Here is an 11,340-nt window from a genome sequence, read left to right as displayed (position 1 = left end):
TTATATTTGTATCATTATGGATTTCTTCCATTTTTTTAATAATATTAATTATAATGATAGATAGTGTTGATCATTTGGACCTTACTTTTGTGTAAGCTTTTTATGTAATTGACGGCTATATGGGTTAAAACCCCTTTAAAAAATATGCTTTGGATAGGACAAAGTTCAAGAATAATGTTTTTTCTTTTAATTATTGTAAAAAATAGGTGACCTAGAAAAATACGACACAAGTTAGGGTGAAGTTGAAACTAATGTACAAAATGGAATGATTTTTAGCTAAAAGAAATCGTGTACCTTGGACTCTTTTGACAATTTGTAACGCCCCAAAAATTAAGATAATTTATTGGGCGTTATTTTGAATCCATTTAATGAGAATTATTTGATTTATGGGGGATTTGAAATTAATTAAATATTTCTTGGATGAATATTTAATTAATTAGAGGTTTTGGCATGTGGTGTTGTTGAGTTTTATTAAATGGTAGGTTAAGAGGATTAAGTAAAGTTGTGGATTTTTAGTGTTGTTGAAGTTGAATTTAATTAAATAATTATGGACGTTATTTAATTAAACCGTATGGTGGAAAGTTTGTTGGAGATTTGATAATTATATGTATACGTGGAAATATATATATAATTATTATGTTAAAGGAAAAGATAATTATACTTGTTGAAATATAATTATTTAAGGAAAAGATAGTTGTATTTTGGAGAAAGGATATTTATTAAAGGAGAAAAAGTAAAATAATCATATTTTGGGAAAATATAATTATTTGTAAAAGGATAATTAATTACTTTGGAGAAGATAAATAATAATTAATTATTGTGGAAGATAATTAATTATTTTGGAGAAAGATAAACAATAATTAATTATTGTGGAAGATAATTAATAATTATTTTTGGAGAAAGATAAATAATAATTAATTATTGTGGAAGATAATTAATTATTTTGGAAGAAAGGTAAATAATAATTAATTATTGTGGAAGATAATTAATTATTTTGAAGAAAGATAAATAATAATTAGTTATTGTGGAAGATAATTAATTATTATGTAGAAAGATAAATATTGTTTATGGAGTGAAGTTGTTATGGTTGAGTTAAGATAATTTATGTTGGAAGTTATAAGTGATTTATTGGAAAAGATTTGATTGATTAAATTAATTGAGGACTTAAGTTAATTTGAGATTTTGGAGGGAAAAGTTAGTTTTGGTGGAATTGTAATTAATTGAGTATATATATATATATGGATATATATATTTAATTAATAATTTGGAAAAGTGTAGTTAATTTTATTATGGAATATAATTATATTTATTTGGAAAAGAAAATAATCCATGAAGAGAGAGATGATTGATTTTGATTGGACGAAAAAGATATATATTTATAAGAGAGAATAATTGTTTAAATAAATATATATTTATTGTAGATTTTGGTGAGAGAAAAATAATAATAATAAAGAAGTATTATTATTATTATTAATGGTTATAAATGCCTAAGATTAAGGCATTTATTTAGGAAAGATAATGGGAATAAAGATATATGTATATTTTTTGGTATTATATATATATATATATCCTAAAAGGAAAAGGAAAAGGGAATGGAAATAATATTAATAATTATTATTGTTATTATGTGAGTCTATAAATAGCATTGGAATGCTTAAGATGGAATTAAAGGAAAAAGAAAAAAGGTTTTTTATCTTCTTCTCTAAGATAACCCTCTGCTGTCGCCGCCTCAGTTGAAGTTAAGATTGGTCTCTTTGGAAGCTTGAGGATTTAAAGTGATGAATTTTTCATTAAGATTGGTCTCTTTGGAAGCTTGAGGATTTAAAGTGATGAATTTTTCATCAAGGATAAGAGGATTTTTCAATCTCCATCTGATTAACCTTGGTAAGCCAATAAAATTAAATCAATATTTTATTAATTTAATTTTGGATCTATTTAGAGTTTTTGTAAAGGTTCAATTGGCTAAACTTTTTAAGATTTAAATCTTGGATTTTTCCCAATCAAGGTTGAATTGGTTTCAACCCCTTTTTTTAGAAAGTTAATTAATTTGGGAGAATTTTTGGATGTTAGCCAATTGCTAATTTCATTAATTAAGATACTAAGTGTTCCTTTTATGATTAGGATCAAGTTAATTGGAGAATTTTACTGTCAACTAGGGAGTACCTTTGTTTGGCTAAAATCTCCAGGTAAGAGATTCTCCTACTAGACCTTCGAACTGAATTCAAGAGACCGCATGTAATTATGATTATGCATTGATGGTAGCTAAAATGCATAACTTGATGCTACTGATAATGACTGTCATTGTATTGATGTTGGTGATGATGACTGAGATTATTATGTTGATGATTGATGATGATGACTTATGTTATGTTAATGACTGGTAGATTGATGTTGATGATTGTTAATGCATGATATATTAATCACATGATTAAGGACGTTAAGATTAATACTCATGCCATGTTATGATGTTATGTTATGCTACATGCTATGGATAGGGTGTTCTGTTAACTTTGTCTATTAGAGTCGTACCTGCATGGGTGTCCTTCGGGATCACCACCTATTTAGGACTGTGTGGTCCGACGGGACGCCAGTCTAGCATGGATATTGATATGATTCGAGTGATTCGACGGGGTCCTCGCATCCCGATTGTCTTAGTGTTACCCCCGGGTTCACTACAGACCAGCATGTCTTAGGTGCTCCCCCGGGACACCGAAGACCAGATTTTCGTTCCTACGGGAGCGCATGTTGCACGTGTTCGGGAACGTGCCAGAGATTGGGTACCATTTTCAGGACTCTAATGGGAAGTTAACAGACACCTAGCGGGACTAATAGTAGGTCCCTTACTGAGTATATGTTTATACTCACTTTTTCTATGTTTAACATTTCAGGCGAAGGTAAAGGTAGAGGAAAGCTGGCGAGCGACAAAGAAGGATCCGTGACATGCCATATGGGGACTCAGTTTTGCTTCCGCGTTTATGTTTCAGTGTTTTAATATTCCATTTTTAATGAAAATTTGTTCTTCCCTCGTTCCAAAAAGTGTCTCTTGTCATTGTTTCCTTTTTAGTAACGACCTCAGCTTAGTATAAAGAGTTGGGTCGTTACACAATTTTTTTTTTAAAATTACTAATTCCCAAATTAAAAAACCTATTATTTGAAGTATAAATGATGGATATTTCAACTTTACTCTTTGACAAATTTTGTTTTTACAAATACATTTGGTTGCATATTTTAAGTTATTTCAATTATAAAAATTTTGGAAAAAAACAAATAAATTATAGATCTTTAGGTGACTTTTTTCTTTAAGCTTTCAAAGGTTTGTTTACAATTAGGAGATAAGCATGATTTTGATTTCGCTCTACAACATTCTCACCTTATGTCATATTCTAAGTAAAAATATCAAAACAAAATCTGGTGAACAAAATGGATTATTCTCTCTATCCTTTGTTTTACTATCTCACTCTTTCGACCTCCTCTTTTTCTTGATTTCCACTCTATCATTTGCTATCCTACTCTCTCTCACGCTCTCTTGCTCTTCACTATCTCCCTCCACTGCATCTGTGTTTCAATGGCTAGCAACAACTCTCTAAAACCTTCTGATGGTTAACCACAAATGGATTAATACAACATAGAGAATGGCCGCCAAAGAAGAGAAACTTGAGAAGAAGAGAGGAAAGCAAGAAAAAGAAAATCAATTATAATTTTGTAGCCTTGGCTGAAGATAATGCAAGAGGACAAAATTTATACATTTTGGAAAGGCTAGGGTTATTTAGACAATAACATTGACATCTCAAATCCACCAAAGGTAATGGATATCAAAACCAGATTATTACATTTAATTTCAGATTGAATTATTCATAAAAACTATACAATTTTTATTTTATATTTTAGATGAACAAAATAAAAACAACAATGTTGTTTTAATTTTATACAATAAATTGAGATTAACATGATTAACATATTGATGCATTAGCAATCATAAATTTTTTGCTTCGAAACCCCCGATCCTATCATACGGGAAAAAAGACTTTATACAATTAATTAATTTAGGACAAAAATATAATATTTTAGACAGCCAAATGAAATGAAAATCTCCAAAATTCTCATTCTCAAAGACCTAAACACTAACATATTAACCCTATTCCTATGCCTAACATCATGTTCTCAGGCTTCACACTTCTATCCTTGCACCCCCCACAAATTTAGTAGCAAGAGCACACAACAAAATATCGCATGCATCATGATTATTTATCCCTCAAGCCGAGCCTGAAAACATTATTACAATGAGTTTCAATAATATGGGATAAAATGTTTTACAAATCAAATCATAACCAACAGGAATAATATCAATTCCACAGTGAATTTTCCAAGGCAATGCCGCTACGGACAATTGCTAGTTACTTTTCTCAGCCTCTAGATAGAATGGGGGAGGTCAAAACTGTCACAAGTATTCTATAAGGATGCTTATTAAACTTACTACATAAAATTTAAGTTATAACTGCTTTTCATCAGACAAATATTACATATGGCCATTTGAAAACCAAGGCAATGCAGAGTGACAATCTTGTTTGAGACTTTTGGAGGGCAGGATCTGATACGGTCAAGTAGAAGGGCATGTCCTAAGGAAAATTTGGAGGTAAGTAAACGGAACTCAGAAGCTTACTGAATTGTTGGATATAGAACGAACTGCTAGCTTTAGTGTTGGCGAGTTCTCCTTGATGGGCAATCATCATTCATGTGGCTGCCATGTTCCGGGTCTAAATGTATGGCCAGACCCAACAGGCTCGGAGGACCTGAATATGAAAGAATGGGAACTTTTTGGTATTCAATAGGCATTTTGTTGTTTTCTTTTTTTCAGAAAAGGTAAAAGATATGCCAACCTTCACAATCCCTTGTATCTAATGTCAACGTGAATCCTATGCAATCTAATATTGACATTTATGACTATTGAGTTGAGTCAAGGCCCTAAACAAACACGTAAGATGGCAAAAAAAAAAAAAAAAAAAAAAAAAACAAAAACAAAACAAAACAAAAACAAAAACAAAATCAACTTACTCTGGAATTGGTTTCTCTCGAACTGCATCCTTTTCGTTTGAGTTCCTGGTGGTTGAAGCAAAGGTAAATCCAAGTTACAAGAGGAGAGGAATAGTTCTTTAAGCATAAGCACATTGCGCAGAAACTTTCATATGTTTTTAACAGCACACCAATGATATAATGATCATACTATTAATTAACTGGCAAACTCGGAAAGAATAACAATCAATAAGTCATTCAGCAATATAGACTTGCTCTAAAGACTCGACCTTGAACATTAATTTTCTTTCCATTATATCAATGATAATTTTTTTTGTAGTAATTGTAATAGTAATAGCTCAAATTATCAAAAATCGAACCTTTTACGTATTTGAATAATGCGGCAAATTAATATTATTTTTCAAATCGTTAAACCTTTGTCGCTCGGTGCATTTTTAGAAGCACAAGTCTCAAGGTTAAAAGTTAGTCTTGCATAGGGCGAGCCTCACTGAGGCATAAACCTCAATAGCCTCTTAAAACATTGATATCAAAAGCCTTTTAAAACATTGATCTTAATGGCTCTTAAAAAAATCCTATTTAAGGATTGAATGAAAAGACATTTCTTTTCTCTTGGTGAGAAGTGGGGAGGAGATTAAGGGGCTAAAAAATACATAATGAAATAAAATGATACCTTCTGAACCAGTTGGGACCTGTCGGATAAAGCTTTTCAAGTCAGGACTCATAACTTGACCTATGCAGCAAATGAATATTAGCTATATGCTACAAGTGTAACAAGCACTTAAGTTTTTGTCAATAAGCAACTGACCAGTGCTGATGATTTTCCGTAATTTGCCTTCTTTAGAGTTTCTTTCCATCTCTTCTTTCTTGAGAACTAAATTGATCACAGATAACTTCCAATTAGACCATGTTAAGTCAAAGAACGAGAATGATATTGGTTCTTCTAAAAGTATCAAATAAATTTAATTCTGAAATGCAAAATCAAATGATAATTGCTTTTACACCTCATAAAAAGTCGCAAAAAGATGGTTACAGAAAAAAGGTGAAGCTATATGAATGCCCATTGGAAGCATAAACTATCTATAAGAAAATCTACTGAGGCAGGAAAGAGGACCTTGGTAAGAATGTTTTGAGTAAGATTATAAAGCCAATCATCAATTCCTACGGCCTCATTTGGTAATCATTTCGTTTTTTTTTTATTTTCTTATTTTGGTTTTTGAAAATAAGCCGATTTTCTTTTATTTCTTACCACAGTTCGTATCAATCTTCAAATAAAGGAGTTGCATTCTTAGCCATATTCCAAAAACAAAAACAAGCTATTAAAGACTACTTTCTTAGTTTCCAAATTTTTACTTGGGCTTTGAGAACATGGGTAAAAAGTGTTTATAGGCTTAATTTCCAAAAACCAAAAACAAAAAACGAAATAGTTACCAAACGGGGCTTTAAGAGAATTAATTTTCAAATATGAATATGTTTGGGTGACTTCTATTTGGCAATTTCAGGTACAATGCAACTCATACCTTTCTTCCTCTATATAAGTCACAATTTTGATATGGAGAAGTTGACAAAGATAATTAATTACATAATGTAGAAAAATATTCAGTCATGAACAACCAAGTAAAAAGACACAAAATTTTATTGAAGAGTCAACATACGAGCAACATTTTGTCGTACACGTTCACGCCTAGCTTCTAGCTCCATCATTTCCTGAAGACAATGGCAAAAGAACAAACAATATAAATATCAAATCATGTGTAGCACACCAATCACCAATCTTCTGATCATTCAAGTGGGATGCAAAGATCAGTTGGTCATGGAAGAAGGTAATGAGTTACCTCTGGGGTTGGAGCCTTTTTACGCTGTCCATTTAACCAACATATCCATTCCACCGCGGCAATAAAATATAAGCAATCATCATCAGCAAACCCAGTTCTTCCTAAACGACATACCCAGCTCATGTTAATAATCATTCAGGTTCCCAAAACTGGTACTATATCTTAAACTGTGATTTAGAAAATGACATAATCGGATGATTCAAATAACAAAGCCCTTCTCTTAATTCATAAGTCTTAAACATAGGTCCATAAATACTTACCTAGAATTGACGTATCCCATTCTCACCCTTAAATACCACCCATCTCTTCTCTTTCACTAGCAAACCAAAGAGTGAAAATTGTGTGAGCTGTATATGTCAGATGATAGAAGTTTCATCCTATGAACAACAAAGGCAGCTATCCATGAATCTTGTCGACATGGAGGATGAAAAGAACTCCAAAGTAAAATGAACTACATTCAGTCCATATCCAATGATAAGGTGCAATCCAAGTCTTGAAGGTTAATTTTCCCCATGTATAAATCACTAATGTGATCAGCACAAAGAGGGAGGCATCTCTGATTTAAACTTTCATGAATCACTCCCATCCCTTTCACCCATTCCACTCCATCAGATGGATTGACATTCAGAGTCCTTTGCAGTAATCGGACACGGTATAAAATAGAGTTTGTTCTATTGCAAAAATTAGCAATACAAGGATAGGAAGCTTCATCGGTGGCTAACCTAATCAGAAGCAAAGATAAAGCCCCATCCACAGGATACGGGTCTGCAAGATTTCTTTCTCCCAACATCTTAACTGCTTTTTCTGTTGGGAAGTGCATTTCTTCATTGCCATTCAGATCAAAGACTTTCAAATCCTTACCGTAATGTTTCATGGCTTCTCGTTTGGTTGATTCATGTTTTTCTGCCAATGTCAAAATACAAGAAAACCTTAAGTGGTAAGTCACAACAGTTTTTACCATCTTATAGTTATGACAACAGCAGAAGAAGTCTAACCACCGTCTTCCTACACCAGAATACCACTTGATAATATCAGCATCTTCAAGAGCAATGAGTGAGCTAATTGGCCGAGGACGACCCATTTTATTTGTAAACCCAACCATCCTGACTGCCTTCCTAACAAGCTCTATAGGAGCATCAACTTTGATGCATAGCCTTGTTAAGTCCTCAACTGTTCTTTTGGCATATAGTTCTTCTTCCTCCAATCTTTTCTCTTCATCCTCCCGAGCCTTTTCCTTTTTAACCTTTACAGGATTCAAGTGCTTGTTTACTTGATATTGAAACCTATCATAAGCATTCACAAGATCTTCTGGCAATTGATTTCTTATGTGTTTTAAAGAGAGGAAGTCACCTGCTGACAGCACACGATGCCACTCTGCAGGATCTTCAGAGGACTCAAAGAAATCTTGCACCACTTCATCGGCCCAATTTCTGAAGATACTTCTAACTTCCGTCTCAATTTGAAATTCAGATTTAAACCCACCAGTTCGCTTGAATTTCTTGAACACGTGACTCAATATCTTTAATCCCAATTTTTTCCTATTTCTCTCACGGGCATTTCTCAATTCTATTGCTCTAACTTCCTTTTGTCTAAGGTACTTCTTCCTTGCCCTAATTGCCTTCTCCGACATTGGAGGATGTAGAACTGAAGGTGTTACAGCCTGTAGTTCCATTCCTAAGAAACCAATTTTCTCTGAGACAGCACTATGAATCGCAGTATTCATTCGATCCACTTCCAATTCTAAATTCCCTTCTAAATACTTTAGGACCTGGCTTTTCAACTCCATTGTTAGCATCTTTGACCCTGATGTTATAACTAATATCTCATCGAGATATCTAACAGCATATATTTTTACTGGATTATGAAAAGAAACAATCTCGTCCAGATTGAACTTAGGATTTTCTTCATTTTTTTGGAGTCGAATTCGTTGAATTTCCTTATCAAAGCCATTGAAGTATATATTTAACAAGATGGAACACAAACCACTTTCCTGAGGGAAACCCCTTCCTAAATAACAACCACCCAATTCAATTTGAATTGCTTCCACTTCAAACAGTTTCCTTAACATATAAATCAAAATATCATCCTTAATTTTCTCTTGCATCAATAAACACAACGTATTTACATGTACAGATTCAAACTTTTTGCGACGAAATGCAACAGTAAACCACCAACTAGGGTTTTGCACCGAGTTTTTCAGGTACCTAATCGCAGTGTGTCGCCCCATACCGACACGCCCACCATAAGAGAAAGTTACAAATCGTTCATCATAAACAATTTCCAACACCATCCTAATAGCCTCAATTAAGACCTTCAATTTCAAATTCGGTAAAACCAAAGACTCACCTTTCTCTTCCAATGGTGCCATCGGAACACAGCAAGCTCCAACATCAAAACGATTTTCAGAGAGCTCACGAGCCATGACCTCGACCGAAAAGCATTTGGAGACCAAATCGGAAAGGGGTAAGGAATCGGGGGCATTACTGAATGGCGGAGTGATGAGGTTTCGAGAGGCAGTGAGAAGAACAGAGGGAGAGGCAACGACATTTTGAAAAAGGTCGACGAACTTCCCATGGGAGAAACGACTGAGAACTAGTGCCTTGAGTTGGGAACTTGTGAGGGATTCTGGAGAATGTTGGGACGGAAGGTTGAGCACTTTTTTCCTCAACGGCAAATGGGAATAAAGCTTGTTGAGGGAATTTGAGAACTTGGGTTTTAATGAAGTCGCTATTTTTCTAAAGTGGATGAACATCTGAAGTCAAGGATACAACGATCTCAATACAGAAGAGAAAACTATAGCTTTCAGATCCATGAACAAAACAGAAAACAAAAGCACACGGTTATCAATTGGCATCGAGTCCCTGTCTTTCCATTGCCCTGTAGCAAAAAAAAAAAAAAAATTGAAACAAAAACAAAAGCACACGGTTATCAATTACACGAACACATAAAAACTTGGTTTTACCCAGAAAAAATCTACAGCTTTTATGTTGCATGAACAAAACAGAACCAAAAAGATTGTAAATAATCAAAACCAAAAAGATTGTAATTAATCAAGAATTCAATTCACATACCAGGTTAGAGAAGGAAACCGAAAGCTGGCAATGGAAGGTTAAAACGGCGAAGGAAAGAGATTGAAAGCAAACAGAGTTGGTAGAGTGAGTGAGAAAGGTCGACCGTGCAGCACAAAACTTTGGCAAGGGCAATGGAGATGGTAGGCAACCAAGGCAGAGAGTTGCAAACCTTCTGCCGCGGTTAAGTGGAAAAGGTCACCAAGCAGCCGGAATCGCGTTTTGGTGGCCGCTGGTAGTACGAAGTATGAAGGTGGTGGTGCTAGGGCCGAAAAATTGCCCAAACTATTTCAAAACTCATAAATATTTTGTAATTCACCTCCTGAGGACTAATCTGCCTCTAATATTTCATTTTTCACAGACACAAATAAAGAAATCCATAAATTATAGCATTTAAATAATAAAATATAATATAATATAATATATCTATAGTATATATTATATTATAATCTATCCTATATATAAATCTATATCTATATATACAAGTAGTGTATCAATTTTTTAATTTTATTTTACCTTTTCATTATATGGCAATTTTGTCATTCACGTCATTTTAATGTTTATAGTCATTTTCACTTTCAACGAGATAAAAACTACATTTCTTTAACTTTTCATCTCCTTGCTATAATTTTTTTCAAAATTTTAAAATTTTATCGACAATTAATTAGTTATTTAAATTTATCCAAATTCATTCTCATTCTCTCCGTCCTTTAATCTTCTATCTACTGCTGCTTATTTAAATTTATCCAAATTCATTCTCATTTCTCTCTATCATTTAATCTTCTATCTACCAATTATTTACATTCCCTTATCTCATATTAACTGTTTTGTATTTATTTCAACCTTTCAAATTTTTTCTTTTAAATTTTTTGGATATAAATATCTTATTCTTTTTTCACTCAGGTTAACGAGTCACAACAAAATGCTATGGGTGAAAAAGAAAAGCAAATCAAATTATATTTTTCTATTCTCTTTTAATATTTTTTATTTTGTCTATTTTTTATTTAGAAATATGCTTGTGTATATTCCTTCATAGATTTCTTTGTAGTACATAACAAAAGTTGGGAAAACTTGAACCATCAACTTCGTGGTTGACATGTAGATATGTATATGCTCTTTATGTTAAATTATGTAATATTAAGAATCTTTTTTAATGTAATCATGTGGATTTTGCTCATATTTTTTCTTCATTTAATTTTTTCTATAGCTATTATAAATTTTGAGATAGTATATTACATTATTTTAAAATTTATTATTCATTTTTTACTTATTACGATGTGAACATAAAAATGATATAAATATGAAAATATTGAAATGACTATTCTAATTTTATAAAGTTAAGTTAAAACTATAATTTTTTCGCGTGTGATTTTCATATGCATCACATGCATTGTTTACTAGTCTATAGT

At 32.6% G+C, this 11,340-nt stretch overlaps 1 protein-coding gene across 9 annotated transcripts; it reads right to left on the bottom strand.

The window, feature by feature from the left end:
• Nucleotides 1–4,077: 4,077 nt before the first annotated feature.
• Nucleotides 4,078–10,255, bottom strand: LOC103501588 (nuclear intron maturase 3, mitochondrial). Of its 9 annotated transcripts, none has more exons than XM_051085688.1 (9): nucleotides 9,935–10,255; nucleotides 9,210–9,740; nucleotides 6,864–6,964; nucleotides 6,684–6,735; nucleotides 5,837–5,902; nucleotides 5,702–5,761; nucleotides 5,053–5,097; nucleotides 4,878–4,922; nucleotides 4,273–4,790 (listed from the first exon to the last, which is right to left on the bottom strand). In XM_051085688.1, the coding sequence occupies exons 2-9, from the start codon at nucleotides 9,613–9,615 to the stop codon at nucleotides 4,693–4,695; spliced, it is 873 nt and encodes a 290-aa protein (XP_050941645.1). In that variant the 5' UTR covers nucleotides 9,616–9,740; nucleotides 9,935–10,255; the 3' UTR covers nucleotides 4,273–4,692. The 9 variants fall into 9 exon arrangements, with proteins under 9 accessions (XP_050941650.1, XP_050941652.1, XP_050941645.1 ...); XM_051085694.1 differs by having other exon boundaries at nucleotides 4,651–4,790; nucleotides 5,702–5,720; XM_051085693.1 differs by lacking the exons at nucleotides 4,273–4,790; nucleotides 4,878–4,922 and adding an exon at nucleotides 4,078–4,263.
• Between the last annotated feature and the right edge of the window lie 1,085 nt (nucleotides 10,256–11,340).

This window comes from Cucumis melo, chromosome 6 (assembly GCF_025177605.1).
Source record: "Cucumis melo cultivar AY chromosome 6, USDA_Cmelo_AY_1.0, whole genome shotgun sequence".
NCBI classification, from domain to species: Eukaryota; Viridiplantae; Streptophyta; class Magnoliopsida; order Cucurbitales; family Cucurbitaceae; genus Cucumis; species Cucumis melo.
This window is presented reverse-complemented; position numbering and strand designations above follow the sequence as displayed.

What these genes read in the sequence shown, in the direction of transcription:
- LOC103501588 (XM_017047545.2), bottom strand. Translation starts at nt 9,615, where the DNA reads ATGTTCATCCACTTTAGAAAAATAGCGACTTCATTAAAACCCAAGTTC.